This window comes from Pongo pygmaeus, chromosome 20 (genome assembly GCF_028885625.2).
Source record: "Pongo pygmaeus isolate AG05252 chromosome 20, NHGRI_mPonPyg2-v2.0_pri, whole genome shotgun sequence".
Taxonomy (NCBI): domain Eukaryota; kingdom Metazoa; phylum Chordata; class Mammalia; order Primates; family Hominidae; genus Pongo; species Pongo pygmaeus.
Window position 1 is genome coordinate 10,683,750 of NC_072393.2, and position 22,502 is coordinate 10,706,251.

A 22,502-nucleotide genomic window follows, 5' to 3' on the forward strand; every position below is an offset into this window, starting at 1 on the left:
TCAGACAATGAAGCCACCAACCCCATGTCTCCTTATGCCATGGGAATGTTAACGGGACTTATATGTTGCCGGGCGCAGTGGCTCACACCTGTAATCCCAGCACTTTGGGAGGCCGAGGCAGGTGGATCACCTGAGATCGGGAGTTCGAGACCAGCCTGACCAACACGGAGAAATCCCGTCTCTACTAAAAATACAAAATTAGCCAGGCATGGTGATATACGCCTGTAATCCCAGCTACTAGGGAGGCTGAGGCAAGAGAATCTCTTGAACCTGAGAGGCGGAGGTTGCAGTGAGCCGAGATGGCGCCACTGCACTCCAGCCTAGGCAATAAGAGCGAAACTCCATTTCAAAAAAAAAAAAAAAACAACAACAAAAAACCAGGACCTATATGTTAACTTACAGAGTGGGTTGGAGCCCTCTATCGGTCAATGTGTATAAAGCACTTCCATAATGCCAGGCACACAGCAAGCATTCAATAAATGTCTTGTTATTATTACTCTATGCCTGAAAGGATCTAACCTGGCACCCAGGACACAGCAGGTGCTCAACAAATGGACACTATTGGCTGAGCGCAGTGGCTTACGCCTGTAATCCCAGCACATGGGGAGGCTGAGGCGGGTGGATCACCTGAGGTCAGGAGTTTGAGCCTGGCCTGGCCAACATGGTGAAACCCGTCTCTACTAAAAATACAAAAATTAGCCAGGTGTAGTGGCACGTGCCTGTAGTCCCAGCTACTCGAGAGACTGAGTCAGGAGAATCGCTTGAGCCCGGCAGTAGAGGTTGCAGTGAGCTGAGATCGCATCACTACACTCCAGCCTGGGTGACAGAGTGAGACTCCATCTCTAAAATAAATAAATAAATAAATGGACATTATCATCAAAGGTCCAAGCTGATGATCTATGATTATTTCATCTTAAGAGTGGGGTTTTTTTTTTTTTTTTTTTTGAGACTATCCCCTAGGCTGGAGTGCAGTGGCTCAATCTTGGCTCACTGCAATCTCCACCTCCCAGGTTCAAGTCATTCTTCTGCCTCAGCCTCCTGAGTAGCTGAGATTACAGGCGCACACCAGCACGCCAAGCTAATTTTTGTATTTTTAGTAGAGACGGGGTTTCACCATGTTGGTCAGGCTGGTCTCAAACTCCTGACCTCAAGATCCGCCCACCTTGGCTTCCCAAAGTGTTGGGATTACAGGTGTGAGCCACTGCGCCCGCCCTTTTTTTTTGTTTTTTTTTGAGATAGGGTCTCACTGTATCGCCCAGGCTGGAGTGCAGTGGCATGATCACAGCTCACTGCAGCCTCCAAATCCTGGTCTCAAGCAATCATCTTGCATCAGCCTCTTGAGTAGCTGGGACTATACACATGCACCACCATGCTCAGCTAACTTTTTAATTTTTTTTAGAGATAGGGTCTTGCTATGTTGCCCAGGCTGGTCTCAAACTCCTGGCCTTAAGTGATCCTCTCACCTCAGCTTCTCAAAGTGCTGTGATATAGGCGTGAGCCATTCTGCTAGGCCCATTTTATCCATTTTCGAGTGTATAGTTCAGTGGCATTAAGTACATTCACATTGTTGTGCAACCATCACCACCATCCATCTCCAAGACTGTTTTTTTTTGAGACAGGGTCTCTATCACCCAGGCTGGAGTGCAGTGGCACCATCACTGCTCACTGCAGTCTATACCTCCAGGGCTCAGGTGATCCTCCCACCTCAGCCTCCTGAGTAGCTGGGACCACAGGCGCACACCATCATGCCTTGCTAATTTTTTCCATTTTTTGTAGCGATAGGGCCTTGCCATGTTTCCCAGGCTGGTGGCGAACTCCTGGGCTCAAGCAATCCTCCCGTGTGGGCCTCCCAAAGTGCTGGGATTACAGATGTGAGCCACCTCACCCAGCCTCCAAGACTTTTTTTTTTTTTTTTTTTTTGAGACGGAGTCTCGCTCTGTTGCCAGGCTGGAGTGCAGTGGCGCAATCTTGGCTCACTGCAACCTTCGCCTCCCAGGTTCAAGCAATTCTCGTGCCTCAGCCTCCCGAGTAGCTGAGATTACAGGCACGCACCACCACATCCAGCTAATTTTTGTATTTTTATTAGAGACGGGGTTTCATCATGTTGGCCGGGATGGTCTCGCTCTCCTGACCTTGCAATTCGCCCGCCTCCGCCTCCCAAAGTGCTGGGATTACAGGCGTGAGCCACTGCACCTGGCCAGGACTTTTTAATGTTCTCAGACTGAAACTTTAAGCAAAAACACACCATTTCCATATCTCCCCCAGCCCCTGGCACCCACTCTTCTACTTTCTGTCTCCAAGTTTGAGTACTCCAGGTACCTCATATAAGTGGAATTTCCTGTGCACTATTTGTCTTTTTCTGACTGGCTTATTTTACTGAGCGTAATTTTGTTTGTTTGTTTTTGAGACAGAGTTTCACTCTTATTGCCCAGGCTGGAGTGCAATGGCCCAATCTCGGCTCACTGCAACCTCCACCTCCCGGGTTCAAGTGATTCTCCTGCCTCAGCCTCCCAAGTAGCTGGGATTACAGGCATGTGCCACCACGCCCGGCTAATTTTGCATTTTTAGTAGAGACAGGGTTTCTCCATGTTGGTCAGGCTGGTCTCGAACTCCCAACCTCAGGTGATCTGCCCGCCTCATCCTACCAAAGTGCTGGGTCACTGAGCATGTTTTCAAGGTTCATCCATGTTGTAGCCTGTGTCAGAATTCCTTTCCTTTTTAAGGCTGAATTCTATTCCATTCAATGGATATAACACATTTTGTTGATCCATTCATCTGTTGATGGACACGTCAGTCACTTCTACCTTTTGGCCATCATGAATTATGCTGCTGTGAACATGGGTGTACATGTATCTGTTTGAGATCCCCGCTTTCAATTCTTTTGGGGATAGTCCTAGGAGTGGGATTGCTGGGTTGTGTGGTGATTCTACGTGTTTGTTTGTTTTGAGGGTTTTTTGTTCATTTGGTTGGTTGGTGTCTGACACAGAGTCGCGTTCTGTCGGCCAGGCTGGAGTACAGTGGTGTGATGTCGGTTCACTGCAACCTCCGTCTCCCGGGTTCAAGCAATTATCCTGCTTCAGCCTCCCGAGTAGCTGGGACTACAGGCACCTGCCACCACGCCCAGCTGATTTTTGTATTTTTAGTAGAGATGGGGTTTCACCGTGTTGGCCAGGCTGGTCTCGAACTCCGGACCTCAGGTAATCCGCCCACCTCGGCCTCCCAAAATGCTGGGATTACAGGCGTGAGCCACCGCACCTGGCCTACAAACATTTTTGATTGGGGTTATGGTGGTTCTCTCAACAGCAGGTAGGAATGGATTGTTTGTGAGTGGGGAGGAATCGGAGCAGCAGAGAGACCTGGTTGGAACGGAGAGTGTAGCAGGTGAGGGAGGAGGTGATGTGACCTCAGGGATGCGAAGAGTCCAGGCCTTCAACAAGGTCTGTCTCTGGAACTCAAATCTGAGGCCCAGGAGGCAGGTCAGAGGCTGAGAGATGGGGTGGATGGAGGTAGGAGTGCCTCCTGGCTCCACAGTCCCTTCTCTTGGAGTGAAGAGACCAGCTGTCTGGAGGGGAGAGCAACTGGGAAACAGGACACGGGTAAAGGCCAGTTACAAGTGGCATCCTGGAGAGAAGGTGGCTCAGGACATAGCTGTCCCCAAAATACCCTCCTTGGCATTGCATGCACGGGATGGAGGAACCCCAAGATCTTCAAAAGTAAAAGGCCCTTCAGGAACCATCCTAATAGGCGTGACATGGTATCTCCTTTTTTTTTTTTTTTGAGATGGAGTCTTGTTCTGTCACCTAGGCTGGAGTGCAGTGGCATGATCTCGGTTCACTGCAGCCTCTGCCACCTGGGTTCAAGCAATTCTTCTGCCTCCGCCTCCCAAGTACCTGGGATTACAGGCATCCACCACCACACCCAGCTAATTTTTGTATTTCTAGTAGAGACAGAGTTTCGGCATGTTGCCCAGGCTGGTCTCAAACTCCTGACCTCAAGTGATCCACCCACTTCGCCTCCCAAAGCACTGAGATTACAGGCATGAGCCACCTCACCAGACCTGTATCTCTTTCTTTTGATTTGCGTTTCCCTGATGAGTGATGTTAAGGATTTTTTTCATGTGTTTATTGGCTGTTTGAATATCTTTTCTGCAGATATGCCTATTCAAGTCATTTGTCTATTAAGTCAAATTATTTACAATTTATTATTTATTATTTTGAGACAGGGTCTCACTCTGTTGCCCAGGCTGGTGTGCAGTGGCATGATGTCAGCTCACTGCAATCTCTGCCTCCCGGGTTTAAGTGATTCTCCCACCTCAGCCTCCCTAGTAGCTGGGATTACAGGTGAGAGCCGCCATGCCTGGCTAATTATTTTGTTTATTTATTTATTTATTGAGACAGAGTCTCACTCTGTCATCCAGGCTGAAGTCCAATGTCGCGATCTCAACTCACTGCAACCTCCACCTTCCGGGTTCAAGCAGTTATCCTGTTTTAGCCTCCCAAGTAGCTGGGATTACAGGCAAATGGCACCACGCCCGGCTAATTATTGTATTTTTAGTAGAGACAGGGTTTCACCGTGTTAGCCAGGATGGTCTCGATCTCCTGACCTCGTGTTCCACCCACCTCGGCCTCCGAAAGTGCTGGGATTACAGGCGTGAGCCACCGCGCCCGGCCAATTTTTTTTTTTTTTTGTATTTTTTTGGTTGAGACGGGGTTTCACCATGTTGCCCTGGCTGGTTTCAAACTCCTAGACTCAAATGATCCACCCACCTCGGCCTCCCAAAGTGCTGGGATTACTGGCATGAGCCACCAGGCCTGGCCTATTTATTTTTGAAACAAAGTCTCCCTCTGTCGTCCAGGCTGGAGTGCAGTGGTAGGATCACAGCTCACTCACTATAGCCTCAAACATCCCAGGCTCAAGTGATCCTCCAGCCTTAGCCTCCCAGTAGCTGGGACTATAGGCACACACTGCCATGCCTGGCTAATTAAACAAGTTTTGTTTCTTTGTGTTTTTTTGTTTGTTTGTTTGTTTTTGAGTAGCTGGGACTATAGGCGCACACCACCATGCCCGGCTAATTTTTGTATTTTTAGTAGAGATGGTTTCACCATGTTGTCCAGGCTGGTCTTGAACTCCTGACCTCAAGTGATCTGCCCGCCTCAGCCTCCCAAAGTGCTGGGATTACAGGCATAAGCCACCGTGTCCGGCCCTTTTTTTTTTTTTTAAGTGATGGGGTCTCACTATATTGCCCAGGCTGGCCACAAGCTCCTGGTCTCAAGCCATCCTTCCACCTCAGCCTCTGTTGAGACACAAAAGTTTTTGATTTTGTTGAAGTCCACTTGTTTGTTATTGTTGTTGCCTGTGCTTTGGTGTCAAATTCAAGAAATCATTGCCAGATCTAATGTCGTGAAGCTGCTAAGAGTTTTATAGTTTTGGCTCCTATGTTTAGGTATTTGATCATTTTGAGTTATTATTTTTTTTTTTTTTTGAGATGGAGTCTCGCTCTGTCATCCAGGCTGGAGTGCAGTAGTGTGATCTCGGCTCACTGCAACCTCCGCCTCCTGGGTTCAAGCGATTCTCCTGCCTCAGCCTCCTGAGTAGCTGGGATTACAGGCACCCACCACTATGCTCGGCTAATTTTTAAATTTTTAGTAAAAACAGGGTTTCACCTTGTTGGCCAGGCTGGTCTCGAACTCCCAGCTCAGGTGATCTGCCCACCTCAGGCCTCCCAAAGTGCTGGGATTACAGGCATGAGCCACTACGCCTCGCCTTGAGTTAATTTCTGTATGTGGTCCACCTCTTCAGTTTTCCCAGCACCATCGTTTTGAAAAGACAGTTCTTTCCCCATTGCGTAGTCTCTGGGGTTAGACTGGTAGGTAGATTTCAGGCTATGCTCTGACTGGGTGCAAGTGGAGAGGGAGAGAGGATAGGAACCCCCTGCTTCCACTTTCTAGGTCAGCCTATAGAGAGTCACCATAAGACTTTACTGGAATGGTCTCTCTACTAAGAAGTAAGTTTGAAATCTCCTAGGCCTGCCAGGCACTTATAATCCCAGCACTTTGGGAGGCTGAGGTGGGCAGATCACTTGAGGCCAGGTGTTTGAAACCAGCCTGGCCAACATAGTGAAACCCTGACTCTACTAAAAATTCAAAAATTAACCAGATGTGCTGGTGCATGCCTGTAATCCCAGCTACCTGGGAGGCTGAGGCAGGAGAATCGCTAGAACCCGGGAGGCAGAGGTTGCAGTGAACCGAGATCGCACCACTGCACTCCAGACTGGACGACAGAGTGAAATCCTGTCTCAAAAACAAAACAAAGCAAAACAAAAATGTATAAGAAGACACGCTTCAGGCATAGCGTCTCATGTCTGTAATCCCAGCACTGTGGGAGGCCAAAGTGGGAGGATCTCTTGAGCTCAGGAGTTACAGACTATCCTGGGCAACATATTACTATTACTATTACTAAATATTACCTTATTACTATAATTACTTGTTACATATTACCTTATTACTATTATTACATATTACCTTATTACTATTATTACATATTACCATACTACTATTATTACATATTGCTAATATATGTAATATTACTAATATTACATATATAATATTAGTAATATATAGTAATATTGCATATACATGTATGTAATATTGGTAATATTGCATATACATGTATGTAATATTGGTAATATTGCATATACATGTGTGCAATATTGGCAATATTGCATGTGCATATATGTAATATTAGCAATATTGCATGTGCAAATATGTAATATTGGCAATATTGCATGTATATGTAATATTAGTAATATTGCATGTATATGTAATATTAGTAATATTGCATATTGCATATTACTAATATTGCATATTACCTATTACTACAAAAAATTCAAAAATTATCTGGGTATGGTGGCACATGCCTACAGTCCCAGCTACTCAGGAGGCTTAGGTGGGGAGATCACTAGAGCCCAGGAGGCTACAGTGAGCTATGATGGTGCCACCGCACTCCAGCCTGGGCAACAGAGTGAGACCCCATCACTAAATGATAAGCTGCAAACTTGGAGAAAAATACATGATAAGGGATTTGTATCCAGAATATATAATGGGCCAGCCACGGTGGCTCACGCCTGTAATCCCCGTGTTTTGGGAGCCCAAGGCGGGTGGATCACTTGAGGCCAAGGTGAGCGCATTGCTTGAGCCCAGGTGTTCCATACCAACCTGGACAACATGGTGAGACCTCATCTCTACGAAAAATACAAAATTTATCTGGGGGTGGTGGTGTGTGCCTGTAGACCCAGCTGCTTGGGAGGCTGAGGTGGGAGGATCTCTTAAGCCAGGGAGGTGGAGGTTGCATTGAGCTGAGATTGTGCCATTGCACTCCAGTCTGGGCAACAGAGTGAGACCCTGTCTCAAAAAAAAAAAAAAAAAATTAGCTGAGCTTGCTGGTGTACACCTGTAGTCCCACCTACTTGGGAGGTGGAGGTGGAGGATAGCTTGAGCCCAGGAAGTTGAGGCTGCAGTGAGCTGTGATTGCCCTATAGGACTCCAGCCTGGGTGATAGAGCAAGACTTCATCTCAAAAAAACACCAGGCTAGGCACGGTGGCTCATGCCTGTAATCCCAGCACTTTGGGGGGCCGTGGTGGGTGGATTACTTGAGGTCTAGAGTTCGAGACCAGCCTGGCCAACATGGTAAAATCCCATCTCTACTAAAAATACAAAAATTAGCCAGGTGTGGTAGCAGGTGCCTGTAATCCCAGCTACTAGGGAGGCTGAGGCAGGAGAACTGATTAAGCCCGGGAGACGGAGGTTGCAATGAGCCAAGATCACACCACTGGACTCCAGTCTGGTTGACAGAGCAAGACTGTCTCCAAAAAACTAAAAAGATAAATATAGATTATGTCAAGTAAGTAGTGTGATTTGAGTTTGTGTGTGTGTGTTTTAAGGAAGAGAAATAGTATTGGGCTGGGCATGGTGGCTCACGCCTGTAATGACAGCACTTTGGGAGGTAGAGGCGGGCGGATCACCTGAGGCTGGGAGTTCGAGACCAGCCTGACCAACATGGAGAAACCCCATCTCTACTAAAAATACAAAATGGGCTGGGCATGGTGGCCCACGCCTGTAATCCCAGCACTTTGGGAGGCCGAGGCGGGTGGATCACCTGAGGTCGGGAGTTCCAGACCAGCCTGACCAACATGGTGAAACACCGTCTCTACTAAAAATACAAAATTTGCCGGGCGTGGTGGTGCATGCCTGTAATCCCAGCGACTCGGGAGACTAAGGCAGGAAAATCGCTTGAACCCAGGAGGCGGAGGTTGCGGTGAGCCAAGATTGCTCCATTGCACTCCAGCCTGGGCAACAAGAGTGAAACTCCGACTCAAAAAAAAAAAAAAAATTATTATGGTTGAAATTTTAGCTGGATTGGTCAGGGGAGGCTTCTTTGTGGTGGTGACATTTGAGCAGAGGCCTGAAGGAGGGAAGGAGGAGCCGCTGCAAATCTGGGCTGGAGAAACAGCCTGTGCAAAGGCCCTGAGGCAGGACTGTGTCTGAGATTTTTTTTTTTTTTTTTTTTGAGATGGAGTCTTGCTCTGTTGCCCAGGCTGGAGCACAGTGGCAAGATCTTGGCCCTCACTGCAACCTCCGCCTCCTGGGCTCAAGTGATTCTCCTGCCTCAGCCTCCCAAGTAGCTGGGATTACAGGCACCCACCACCATGCCTGGCTAATTTTTGTACTTTTATTAGAGATGGGGTTTCACCATGTTGGCCAGGCTGGTCGAGAACTCCTGACCTCCAGTGATCCGCCCACCTTGGCCTCCCAAAGTGCTGGGATTACAGGCATGAGTGAGCCACCTCACCCCGGCCTGTGTCTGAGATTTTTAGGGAACAGTGAGGAAGCCATTGTGGCTGGAGCAGAATGAGTGAGGGGGGAAGGGGAAGTCATGGGACAGGACCTGTGAGCTGCAGTGAGGACTTTGGATTTTGCCCAGAGTAAGGTGGGATCCAGTGAAGGCTCTGAGCAGAGGGAGGACTTGACCTCATTCAGGTGTTTCCAAGCTCCCCCTGGTGGCCACTGAAGAAAGACTGGGGGTTGAAAACAGGAGGTGGGTACTAGGGCAGAGGTGAATGCAACCAGTCCTGGCTGAGGGAAGCTGGCCAAGGAGTGGGTGAGAAGTAGACAGATTCTGGATAGATTTTGGCACCAAGGCTGATTTGAGGTACGAAGGAAAGAGTGAATGATCCCATAAATTTTGGCCTTGGGGTGTCCCCAGCACAGCAGTGAGGACGGGTGCACACCGGTGCTCAACAAGTTCCATCTTTGCAATTCTGTGTCTCCTGTCTCTTTTAAGGCGTCTGTCTTTCTTTGACATCCTCCACGTGGTTGGGCGCAGTGGCTCAGGCCTGTAATCCCAGCACTTTGGGAGGCCAAAGAGGGAGGATCATGAGGCCAAGCGTTTGAGACCAGCCTGGCCAACATGGTGGAACCCCGTCTCTACTAAAAATACAAAAATTAGCCAGGTGTGGTGGTGCGTATCTGTAGTCCCAGCTACTCAGGCGGCTGAGGCAGAAAAATCACTTGAATCCAGGAGGTGGAGGTTGCCGTGAGCCAAGATCACACCACTGCACTACTCCAGCCTGGGCCACAGAGCGAGACCATAACTCAAAAAAAAAAAAAAAAAAAAAAATTCTCCACCTGAATTTGTGAGGACTTTGCCTGGAATTCCCTTAGGCTCCTCATCCCACCCCCCCACCTTTTTTTTTTGAGACGTTGTCTTGCTCTGTCACCCAGGCTGGAGTGCAGTGGCACGATCTTGGCTCACTGCAACCTCCGCTTCCTGGGTTCAAGCGATTCTTATGTCTCAGCCTCCCAAATAGCTGGGACTACAGACACCTGCCACCATGTCCAGCTAATTTTTGTATTTTTAGTGGAGACAGGGTTTCATCATGTTGGCCAGGCTGGTCTTGAACTCCTGACCTCAAGTGATCCGCCCCCCCTTGGCCTCCCAAAGTGCTAGGATTACAGGCATTACAGGCGTGAGCCACTGCGCCCGGCCTCCTCATTCCTCTTGACCTCCCTAACAGCGTTTCAGCCTCCTGACCCCTCTTCTCGCCCATCCCCTGCAGCTTTGAGGCAGAGAATGGGCCGACACCATCTCCTGGCCGCAGCACCCTGGACTCGCAGGCGAGTCCAGGACTCGTGCTGCACGCCGGGGCGGCCACCAGCCAGCGCCGGGAGTCCTTCTTGTACCGCTCAGACAGCGACTATGACATGTCACCCAAGACCATGTCCCGGAACTCATCGGTCACCAGCGAGGCGTGAGCATCCCTCTCCCCACATGCCAGTCCCCCAGGCCTGGTCCTGCTGGAAGCTGCCCTTCCCAGCAAGGAGTGGGGGACACCCACCCCTATCCTCCTCAGCACCCCCAACCCGTCCTCCCCAGTGAAGGGTAAGCCGCACCCTGCCCCTCCTATAAAGGGCTCAGTTCCTTTTTTTTTTTTCCTTTTCCTTTTTTGAGACGGAGTCTCGCTCTGTCATCCAGGCTGGAGTGCAGAGGTGTGATCTCAGCTCACTGCAACCTCCGCCTCCTGGGTTCAAGTGATTCTCCTGCCTCAGCCTCCCGAGTAGCTGGGACTACAGGCATCCGCCATCATGCCTGGCTAATTTTGTATTTTTAGTAGAGACGGGGTTTCACCATGTTGGCCAGGCTGGTCTCAAACTCCTGACATCAGGTGATCTGCCTGGGATTACAGGCGTGAGCCACCGTGCCCGGCCTCAGTTCCTTTTTTTTTTTTTTTTGAGACGGAGTGTCGCTCTGTTGTGTTGCCCAGGCTGGAGTGCGGTGGCGTGATCTCAGCTCACTGCAAGCTCCGCCTCCTGGGTTCACGCCATTCTCCTGCCTCAGCCTCCAGAGTAGTTGGGACTACAGGCACCCGCCACCATGCCCGGCTAATTTGTTTGTATTTTTTAGTGGAGACGGGGTTTCACTGTGTTAGCCAGGATGGTCTCGATCTCCTGACTTCATGATCCGCCCGCCTCGGCCTCCCAAAGTGCTGGGATTACAGGCGTGAGCCACCACGCCCGGCCCTCAGTTCCGTTTTTAAAAAATATATTAAAATAGTGATCGGGTCTCACTATGTCGCCTAGACTGGTCTCAAACTCCTGGGCTCAAGCAATCCTCCCACCTCAGCCTCCCAAAGTGCTGGGATTGCAGGCATGAGCCACCCCGCCTGCTCTCAGTTACTTTATTAGCATGTCCAGCCAGAAAGGTGTGAGTGCCCACCCACTGCATCCTCCCACAGTGTGTGCATCTCACCTGACCCACCCCCCGCCCCTCCCCCAGGTTTTCCTGAGCTAACCTCCCTTATCGTGACACTTGTTGAGGTGTGACTTCCCCCTGAACCTGCTCAGCCTCTTCCTCTCTCACTGGGTTCCTCCAGGCCTTGCCCCCAGCCATTGCTGTGCACACCTCAACCCCCTTGGTCCCCTTCCTGTTCACTGCTCCCCTCATCAAGCCCCGCCCTTGCAACGTATTCACCTCGGGTCAGTCTTGGAAGCTCACACTCATAATCCTAGCACATTTGGATGCTGAGGCAGGATTGCTTGAGCTCGGGATTCTGAGACCAGCCTGGCCAACATAGCAAGACTTCATCTCTTTTTTTTTTTTTTTTTTGAGATGGAATCTCGCTCTGTCACCAGGCTGGAGTGCAGTGGTGCGATCTTGGCTCACTGCAACCTCTGCCTCCCGGGTTCAAGCGATTCTCCTGCCTCAGCCTCCCAAGTAACTGAGACTACAGGCGTGCGTCACCGCGCCCAGCTAATTTTTGTATTTTTAGTAGAGACAAGGTTTCACCATGCTGGCCAGGATAAGATGTCATCTCTTTAAAAGAAAAAATAAATAAATAAAAAGGTCAGGCACGGTGGCTCACGCCTGTAATCCCAGCACTTTGAGAGGCCAAAGTGGGCAGATTGATCCAGGCCAGGAGTTTGAGACCATCCTGGCCAACATGATGAAACCCAGTCTCTACTAAAAATACAAAAATTAGTGGGACGAGAGGCACATGCCTGTAATCCCAGCTTCTTGGGAGGCTGAGACAGGAGAATCGCTTGAACCTGGGAGGCGGAGGTTGCAGTGAGCTGAGATCATGCCACCACACTCCAGCCTGGGTGACAGAGTGAGACTCTGTCTAAAAAAAAAAAAAAAAAAAAAAAGACAAAAAAAACACCCAACCATATTCACCTCTTCCCTCTCCCCTTTTCCACTTTGTCTCTTTTCCCCGGACCTACCTGAGCCACACTCCTTGACTGCCATTTCTTCCACGATCAGCCCTGGACACATGTCCACCCTTATGCGGTACAAGTGTTCTTTCCCTAGGTCCCACAGAGTCCCCTCCCTCCCTCTCAGCCTCCCTGGGTCCAGCCTCACAAGGCATCTACCCCAGACAGTTGCTTCTCTGCGGACCCCTGACCTGCCTCTGTCCTCAATCACAGGCACGCTGAAGACCTCATCGTAACACCGTTTGCCCAGGTGAGACCTCTTCCCAAATGGTTAAGGAGAGAAGGGGCTCCAATGCTCCGCCACACTTGGGGACAGGGCCCAGCCCCGCCGTCCCTCTGGGGAGACCCCCTCCCAAATGGTTAAGGAGAGAAGGGGCTCCAATGCTCCTCCACACTTGGGGACAGGGCCCAGCTCCGCTGCCCCTCTGGGGGAACCCCACTCCTCACTGCCGCTCCCCATCCCAGGTGCTGGCCAGCCTCCGGAGCGTCCGTAGCAACTTCTCACTCCTGACCAATGTGCCCGTTCCCAGTAACAAGTAAGTGAAGACTGGGCTGCAACGGCTGTGATCATAAGGTGAAGCATATGCGGGTTCTGCTCTCAGCCCTGCTGTGTGACCTCCGGCAGGCAGGTGACCTCTCTGAACCTCTGTTCAGACAACAGCTCCCAGGGAGCCAGAGAGCCATTGCAGGTCAAGTGCCTAAGACACAGAGGTGTTTTTTGTTTTTTGTTTTTTGTTTGTTTGTTTGTTTGTTTTGAGATCAAGTCTCACTCTGTCACACAGGCTGGAGTGCAGTAGTGCGATCTTGGCTCACTGCAACCTCTGCCTCCCGCGTTCAAGTGATTCTCCTGCCTCAGCCTCCCGGGTAGCTGGGATTACAGGCATGCGCCACCACACCAGGCTAATTTTTGTATTTTTAGTAGAGATGGGGTTTCACCATGTTGGCCAGGCTGGTCTCAAACTCCTGACCTCAGGTGATCCACCCGCCTCAGCCTCCCAAAGTGCTAGGATTACAGGTGTGAGCCTCTGCGCCCGGCCCAGAGGTTTTTATAAATAAAGATTTACGGGTCTGGATGCATGGTGGTGAGGCCACATCCACAGTCCCCAGGCCCACCCTGGGTCTTGACACCAAGTTGCTGGGCAAATAGCATTCCATGGTGCTTCTGTTGCCCCTCTGCAAAGTGATGATCACAGCCAAGTGTGCTGGCTCATGCCTGTAATCCAGTACTTTGGGAGGCCAAGGCAGGAGGATCACTTGAATTCAGGAGTTCAGGACCAGCCCGGGGGAAACAAAATGAGACCCTGTCTCTAAAAAAAAAAAAAAAAAAAAAATTAGCCCAGCATGGTGGCCTGTGTCTGTGGTTCCCACCTATACAGGAGGCTAAGGCAGGAGGATCATTTTGAGCCCAGGAGGTTGAGGCTGCAGTGAGCTGTGTTCCCACCACTGCACTCCAGCCTGGGTGACAGAGCAAGACCCTGGTTCAAAAAATAAATAGATAAATAAAGTGGGGATTACAATAATGCCTCCCTTAGATAACTGCCGTGAGGAGAGGAGATGATGTCTAGAAAGTGCTAGAATATTGCCCTGCACGTAGTAAGTGCAGAGTACATAGGAGTGGATCTTAATTGTTTTAGGGCAGGAGATGTGGCTGAGAGCTGCCATTGCTTCTGGGGGTGGGGGATAGAGACATCCTTAGGGGCTTGGAGGATTTGTGGAGAGTTAGTCAAGAGAGCAGAGATCTTGGAAACCCAGGACCTGACCTTAAGGCAGATCAGCCACGTGGTCTTGAAGAAGCTGTTTCACCTCCTTGAGTCTCAGTTTCCACATCTATAAAATGGATGTTTCTGGGGCTCATTGAGGCTGCAGGCAGAGTACATGGCAGCGTCCTTAGGACACGGTGAGCTTTCAGACAAATGAAAATTGGCACTGTTCATGAAAGCGAGAGGCAGGGACCTGGTGGGGGGACCCAGGCTGACATTGCAGCCCCATTTTTTTTTTCTGCAGGAGGTCCCCGCTGGGCGGCCCCACCCCTGTCTGCAAGGCCACGCTGTCAGGTAGCTAAGCCCAGAGGGGTGGGAAGGGGCCCCTCTTGCTGCCCCATTGGGGGTCCCTCAGCCCCTTCCCCACCCAGCAGTCCACTCACCTGGCGAACCCCGTCACCGCGGGCTGGGGCCTCTGGGCTTCTGCCTACAGACCTTCTCAGTCACTACCCTGGCTGCCCCTTCCTTAGAAGAAACATGTCAGCAGTTGGCCCGGGAGACTCTGGAGGAGCTGGACTGGTGTCTGGAGCAGCTGGAGACCATGCAGACCTACCGCTCTGTCAGCGAGATGGCCTCGCACAAGGTGTGCAGGTGGTGGGCAGAACCCCTGGGCGGGGCCGGCGGGAGCGGGGCCCGTGGGTAGAGCCAACCACTGGATGGGACCAGTGGGCACGGCCTGCGGATGGAGCCAGCCATTAGGTTGTTCCTGTGGGCGGAGATAGCTATTGGATGTAGCTGATTAGGGCAGGGCCAAATCCCTGGGCGGGGGCTGGTGGAGATGGGCCCTATGGGTGGAGCCAACCACTAGGTTAGGCCCGTAGCCGAGGCCAACTATTGGGCGTGGCTCATGAGGGTGGGGCCAATCTCTGGGTAGGGTCTATGGTATGGGGTCAGTCCCTGGGTGGGGCCAGCCCCTTGGCGGCAGCTTCAAGGCTTGAAGCTCCTGTAGATTATGACTTTCCCCAGGGCTGGAGGAGCCTGGTGTGTGTTGTGGGGTGGGGTGTGTCTGTCTGGTTGTACATATGTCAATAGGTGACCGTTTCCATTGGGGAGTTTTATGCTTTTATGGTCTGCAGGGGTGTATCTGTGGCTATAGGTCTGTGTAGCTGCTGGTTTATTGGCTACACATTTGCAGCGCTGGGGTGTTGGGAATAGATTCTGAAGAGTAGCACGCCAGTGTGTACTTGTGGAGGTGTATAGGTTTGCACGGGTAATTATGCAGGGTTATAGGTGTGTGGGGCTGTGCCAGAGGGGTGCGCATGTCTGCAGGGGAGAGTTGGACAAGATGGGAAACTGAATGTGTAGCTCTATGTGTTTGTGAATGTGTGTGTGTGTTTGCAGGGCCGCAGGGGTGACTGCAATGCTCCCATGTACAGTTGTGCAGACCGTGCACTGCACAACTCCAGGGGACACCATTCAGGAAGCAGGCAGTATGTGTGAATGATGCTTCCTGGAGTTGGAGAGAGTGGTAACAGCCCTTGTGGGCGGGTGCCTATCAAGAAATGATCTGTAGGTGGGAGTGTCTTTGTTGGGGGGTGCTTACAGCAGTGGGTGGAGGCTTGTATGGGAACATAGCAGTCCGAGGGCGATTGTGTCCCTGAGGGTGGATCAAGCATCTGAAATGTAGCTGTGTCTCTGGATATGGGTCTGAGGATGTTTCTGCAATGGTGTGTGTGTGTGTGTGTGTGTGTGTGTGTATTTTTGCATCTGTGAGTATATTTCCTTATGGATTTGTCGGGATATGTTTGTGTCCAAGGGCAGTGGATATTTGCAATGGTTGGAAAGTGTGTCTGTGGGTGTGTTTAGTGTGTGTCTGTAAGTGTGGCTGGCTGGGGAGGCCAAGGCGGGCGGATCACCTGAGGTCGGGAGTTCGAGCAGCCTGACCAACATGGAGAAACCCCGTCTCTACTAAAAATACAAAATTAGCTGGGTGTGCTGGAGGGTGCCTGTAATCCCAACTACTCGGGAGGCTGAGGCGGGAGAATTGCTTGAACCCGGAAGGCGGAGGTTGCGGTGAGCCGAGATCGCGCCATTGCACTCCAGCCTGGGCGACAAGAGTGAAAACTCCGTCTCAAAAAAAAAAATTGTGGCTGGTATCTCGGTGTCTGTCTATAGGTGTGGGTCTGGATGTGGGTCTGGATGTGGGTCTGTGCCCTTGGATGGGGCATGTCTGAAGGCATTTGCTATATGCTCAGCTGTGGACCTATAAATGTGTTGGACATCAGAGTTGTGACTGTCTCCGGGTGTGTGTGTGTGTGTGTGTGTGTGCTGTCAGTGTACAACAGAAAGCATTTGGGTATCTGTGTATATTCAAGTGTCAAGTGCCTGGATGTGTGCGGGTGTCCCTGGAAGGTGTGTCTCAGGGTGTTTGTACATCTGTGAGCGTAAAGTGGGTGTGTGTTTCTGTCTCTGGGTATGTCCATGGAGGGGACGGGTCCTGATGGGGACAGCCCACCTAGGTTCTGGCTGAGGCCCATGGGCTCTGATGCCCCTTTAATGCCCCCCCACCCCCAGCACCACCTGACATCCCATGCAGCCTGCCAGTGCTGCAGTGAGCACACACGCACACACACGAGTGCACACACAGAGCTCCGCAGCCTCCTCCTGGGACCCTTGCCCTGTCCCCCTCCCATGGGCACGGACCCCCCACCGCCTCCACCCACTGCCACGGGGGGGCCCATTGGGGCCCAGGGCTGGCGGACCATGTAACCAGGGCTGCTGCTGGGAGCGCGGAGGGGAAGGGAGCCCCCAGCCCTGCTGGGCCGGCCCAGGCCCCTCCGCGGCTCCCCCTTCCACTACCCACCTGCCCAGCACCCCCTCCCCAGTAGTTGTTAACCCCGGGACTCCCCAAGCCCAGCCTCTGTGTGCAGCAGCCCCAGGCGGGCTAAGTCTCCAAGATGCCCTTGGTGGATTTCTTCTGCGAGACCTGCTCCAAGCCTTGGCTGGTGGGCTGGTGGGACCAGGTAGGAGAGTGGAGGGTAGTGGGTGGGCAGGCATCCTGGTGAGCTGGGCCCCCGGTGTGGGCTTGTGTGTGCAGCTGTGCACGTGTGTGGCCTGGAGATGAAGCCTTGTGACTGTCTCTGTGTGTGGCCCAGGGCTGGGCGTGGATGGCGGGCAGCTGGGGGTGTGTGACTCTCCCTGGGGGTGGACTGCGGGTCCCTCACTGGGTGTGACTGTGTCAGTGCCTGGATGTGTGTGTGTGTCTGTGATGGTCTGTGTCTGCCTGAGTATAGGCTTGTTTGCCTGGGTCACTGTGTGGCCCTGTCTGAGATCATCTGGCTCTCACCATGGTGTTGTGTGTTGGGCTATGTGTCTGAGCCCAGAGCTGCCTGATATTTTGGGGACATGTGACCCCAAATGTCAGTGACCGCCTTATTTTGCATGCCCTTTGATCTGTGTGTCTGGGCTGTGTGACGCTGTGTAGGACTGAGAGCCTGTGATTGTGTGTGTGGTTGTGTGAGATTTTGTGGGTTCATCTTGTGTGGATGTGTGTGTCTCTGTACCCAGGGTCTCTGGGTGGCACCGGGAGGAGGGAGTGCCCCGTCCAAGCCTGGGCCATGCAGGCTCACTCTTCCTGCCAGGTGTCCCTCCTGCTTCCCTGGACAGAGTCTGCTCCTGCTTTTGGGGTGCTGTGGCAGAGCTTGGGGGTGGGGAGCCAATGCCCTTTCTCCTCTGTGTACAATGTCACAGCAGAGGCCTGTGCAGAGTGGCATGGGGGGACCAGGAGGGGCCTCCAAGCCCGGTTTTGGGTATACTCTGTTCATCCGTGCATCTGTCCACCTCTCTGGGGTTGGGGGAGAGGGGGCTATGATGGGAACCCCCCTCCCCCTCCCCTGGGTGATCAAACTGGGATTTCCTCAGCTCACCATTCTCCCCTACCCAGGCCAAACCTTTTTGTCCCCCAGAGCTTGGCCACCACGTTCCCTTTTTCCAAACTGAGCTGGAGGCCAGGAGCCAGGACCCCCAGGATTGGGGTCCATGTCTGGGAAGACTTGGGTCAGGGGCAGCTCTAGGAAGGCAAGGGTTAAGGGGCCTCCGGCTTGCCCCCCTTTTCCCCAGCTCAGCAGCTGGTTGGAGGGGGAGTTGCTAAGGAGACTCCCATCGCCATGGCGACGGGATTCTCCTGCTTCCCCATTGGCTCCCTGTTAGGCAGGAGCCCCTCCCTTCCACAGGTGCCCCTCTAGCTCCTCCTTGGGGGACATGAGGAGGGAAGCCCCTCTTTCCTCAGGCAGGGAGGGTTATGCTGATCATGACTCCCCAAACCTGGGGACCTCCATCCAGAGCTGGGAGGAGAGGAAAGGCTGACCCCAGCCCCCCAGCAGTCTTATAGGGGCTCTGTTGGCTGAGCAGAAAAATAGGAGGGACTCATGGGGTCTTCAGGCGTTCTTGGGAAGGACTGACACCCTCCCCACCACTGTGCTTCCCCCATCATTTCTTCCTTGTTGACTCCTTTACCTTAGTTCAAGAGGATGTTGAACCGTGAGCTCACACACCTGTCAGAAATGAGCAGGTCCGGAAACCAGGTCTCAGAGTACATTTCCACAACATTCCTGGGTGAGTGAGGGGAAGCACGTGGGACTGGAGGGGGGATACTTGGGGTAGAGAGGGGGCTGCCCATGACCCTGGGTCCTGTTGCTCGCATTTTCCCAGGGACTCTGACTCTCAACTCCCCAAAGGTCACAGTTACCCTATCCAAGAACCCTCATGTTCCTGATGCCTCCAAACTCTGTGGGACCCCCAGCTTCTATAGAACCCAACATTTGAAATCATCTGTGAGCTTAAAACCCTTCTAAACTTTAAAAAGCCTCCAAGCGCTGGGCGCGGTGGCTCACGCCTGTAATCCCAACACTTTGGGAGGCTGAGGCAAGCGGATCACTTGACATCAGCAGTTTGAGACCTGCCTGGCCAACATGGTGAAACCCCATCTCTACTAAAAATACAAAAAATTAGCCAGGCATGGTGGTGGGTGCCTGTAATCCCAGCAACTCAGGAGGCTCAAGCAGGAGAATCGCTTGAATCCAGGGGGTGGAGGTTGCAGTGAGCCGAGATCGCTCCATTGCACTCCAGCCTAGGCAACAAGAGTGAACCTCTGTCTCAAAAAAAAAAAAATTAGCCCGGCATGATGGTGTGTGCTTGTAATCTCAGCTACCTGGGAGGCTGAGGCAAGAGAATCTCTTGAACTCAGGAGGCAGAGATTGCAGTGAGCCAAGATCATGCCACTGCATTCCAGCCTGGGCAATAGAGTGAGACTCCGTCTCAAAACAAACAAACAAACAAATAAACACCTCTTTGTTTTAGGCACTTAATTGAACCCGGGAGGCAGAGGTTGCAGTGAGCTGAGATCACGCCACTGCTGCACTCCAGCCTGGGCAACAGAGTGAGACTCTGTCTCAAAAAACCAATTAAAAAAAGCCTCCAAGCTGAAAAGCTTCCTGAACTGAGTAGAACCCCAAATTCAATAGAATTTCCAAACTTGGATTGACTCCTTTCCAAACTCAGTAGACATGCCCAAACTCAAGAGAGATGCCCAAACTCAGTAGAGTTCTCAAACTTAAGGGAAGTTCTGTGCTTCCGAGTCCACAAAAGGCCCCCAAACTTTAGCAAACCTCCAAATTGAAAAAGCCCCCAAATTCAGTAGGATCTCCAAACTTGGTATGACCCCCCCCCGCAATTCAGTAGACTCCCAAAATGTTAGAACCCTTCTCTAGAAGATTATCAAGCTTAAGAACCTGTAAGAGGCAGGAAGAGGCAGCTCATGCCTATAATCCCAGGACTTTGGGAGGCTGAGACAAGAGGATCGCTTGAGCCCAGGAGTTCAAGACCAGCCTGGGCAACATAGTGAGAACCTGTCTCTACAAAAAAATTAAAAACTAGGCCGGGCGCAGTGGCTCACGCCTGTAATCTCAGCACTTTGGAAGGCCGAGGTGGGCAGATCATGAGGTCAGAAGTTCAAGACCAGCCTGACCAACATGGTGAAACACCGTCTCTATTAAAAATACAAAAATTAGCCAGGCATGTTGGCGCACGCCTGTAATCTCAGCTACTCAGGAGGCTGAGACAGGAGAATTGCTTCAACCTGGGAGATGGAGGCTGCAGTGAGCTGAGATTGCGTCACTACACTCCAGCCTGGGTGACAGAGTGAGACTCCATCTCAAAAATAAATAAATAAATAAATAAATAAATAAATAAATAAATAAAATAAGGTAATCGGACATGGTGGTGTGTGCCTGTGGTCCCAGCTACTTGGGATGCTGAGGCAGGAGGATCACTTGAACCCAGGAGTTGGAGGCTGCAGTGAGACATGATTGTGCCACTGCACTCCAGCCTGAGCGACAGAGCTGAGATCCTGTCTCAAAAAAATAAACACTTGTAAGATTCCTAATTCAATGGAACCCCAAATGCACCAGAATACCCCAGATTCACTGGAACCCTTAAGTTCATGGGTACCTCAAAACCCTCAAGCTAAAGATGTTCCCCCAAACTCAGGATAATTTAATCCTCGCAGTTTATCACCACACCCCAAAGGCCCCCAAATTCAGGAACCGCCCAGACAAGCTCAAGAAAAGTGTTGGGGCTGGACGCGGTGGCTCATGCCTGTAATCCCAGCACTTTGGGAGGCCAAGGCAGGCGGATCACTTGAGGTCAGGAGTTCAAGACCAGCCTGGTCAACATGATGAAACCCCATCTCTACTAAAAATATAAAAATTAGCTGGGCTTGGTGGCGGGTGCCTGTAATCCCAGCTACTCGGGAGGCTGAGGTAGGAAAATCACTTGAACCTGGCAGGTGGAGGCTGCAGTGCGCCAGAGATCGTGCCACTGCACTCCAGCTCTGTCTCAAGAGAAAAAGTGCTGGGAGTTTCCAGTGCTCCCACCAGTGAGGGTGTGTCTCTGAGTTCTGAGGATCCACCCAATGGGAGCATAACATGCAAATGACCCGTATTAGGCCTTTTCATTGACTAGCTAGCTCCAGGTCACAATGAGTGACCTTGGCTGAGCTCTGGAAGCCCCTGAAAGCTCAGGAAAAGGGCTCCTGGGGCTGTCCCCCAGGCAGGCTGGTGCCAAGGTGGGCGGTGGCAGGGGCAGGGACATGGATCCAGAGACCACCCTTCCCTCTCTCTTCCCAGCGATGCCACCCCCCACACCAGCACTCTTGGCCCCCAGGCCGGGGTCTTCCCCACCCAAAAAGGTTCCCTCGGTGTTTGGGGTAGGCATCGGCTCTCCCTGGCATCCCCACCTTGCTTCCTGACTTCCCATGCCACTCTCCATCCAAATCTGATTATCAGACTGGGGCCATCCCAGAGCCCTGGGCCCCCACTCCAGCCCACCACCTCCCGGAAGATTTCCCACATCCCCTCTGGTTTCCTGACTGAGTAGCCAGCAGCATCACAGCTGGAAGGGTTCTGCCCTTTCGGGTGAGCCTTCCCTGTACGTAGTAGAGGGCTGAAGAATAAGAGAGCCTCCAGGGGTGGAAGGGGTGTTCACACTTGTTCCCGCTCCCCATCTTCTGCAGACAAACAGAATGAAGTGGAGATCCCATCACCCACGATGAAGGAACGAGAAAAACAGCAAGCACCGCGACCAAGACCCTCCCAGCCACCCCCGCCCCCTGTACCACACTTACAGCCCATGTCCCAAATCACAGGGGTGAAAAAGTTGATGCATAGTAACAGCCTGAACAACTCTAACATTCCCCGATTTGGGGTGAAGACTGATCAAGAAGAGCTCCTGGCCCAAGTGGGTGGGGGCTCAGTAGGGGCAGGGCTGGAGGGGGTGTTCTCCTGGGACCCTGAGAAGGACTGGGCATTGGGTTATGTCTTAGGCCAGGTTTCCTAGAAGCAGAGCTTGAGATGAGTGTTTGAGCCCATCTTGAGGCAAGCATGCTGGCTCTTTGTACCTCTGTATCATTCATTGCTTGGGGGCCGTCCCCAGGGCTGGATGTATCACCTCTTCCATGTAGCTCCTGTTGGGACTAGTCTTCTGGAAAAGCAGGCAGCTGTGAGCCTTAGCAGGCAACACTCCCAGCTGCAGGGGGATTGGTGTACACACCAGTGACGCTAATCCAGACTGTGCCCCCATAGTGTCCCCAACAGTCCAGACCGGGGTTTCACTCCTAGCTCTTCCAGGGAACAGCAGCAGTGGAAGTGATCCATCTTTGGTGGCTCACTCAGCTGAGGCTTACTGTAACCCTCTTTGAGCCACCTCCTCCAGTGAATCTTCCATTCAGTCACCTGGCGTTTATTTATTTATTTTTATTTATTTATTTATTTATTTTGAGTTGGAGACTTGCTCTGTCGCCCAGGTTGGAGTGCATAGTGTGATCTCGGCTCACGGCAACCTCCACCTCCTGGGTTCAAGCGATTCTCCTGCCTCACCCTCCTGAGTAGCCGGGACTAAAGGCGTGTGCCACCACACCTGGCTAATTTTTGTATTTTTAGTAAAAATGGGGTTTCACCGTGTTGACCAGGCTGGTCTCGA

General features: G+C 51.8%; 1 protein-coding gene across 4 annotated transcripts in view; it reads left to right on the forward strand.

The window, feature by feature from the left end:
- Positions 1–22,502, forward strand: part of PDE4A (phosphodiesterase 4A) — a 49,544-nt gene that overhangs the window by 15,721 nt on the left and 11,321 nt on the right. For 3 of the 4 annotated variants that reach the window (XM_054463878.2, XM_063657445.1, XM_054463881.2), the window contains 7 exons: positions 10,116–10,307; positions 12,481–12,517; positions 12,733–12,803; positions 14,272–14,321; positions 14,498–14,610; positions 18,488–18,581; positions 21,538–21,761. In XM_054463878.2, coding sequence (XP_054319853.1) covers positions 10,116–10,307; positions 12,481–12,517; positions 12,733–12,803; positions 14,272–14,321; positions 14,498–14,610; positions 18,488–18,581; positions 21,538–21,761 — 781 coding nt within the window. Of the gene's footprint in view, positions 1–10,115; positions 10,308–10,340; positions 10,439–12,480; positions 12,518–12,732; positions 12,804–14,271; positions 14,322–14,497; positions 14,611–18,487; positions 18,582–21,537; positions 21,762–22,502 lie in introns of those variants that run through there. The other variant, XM_063657446.1, reaches the window with a different exon arrangement.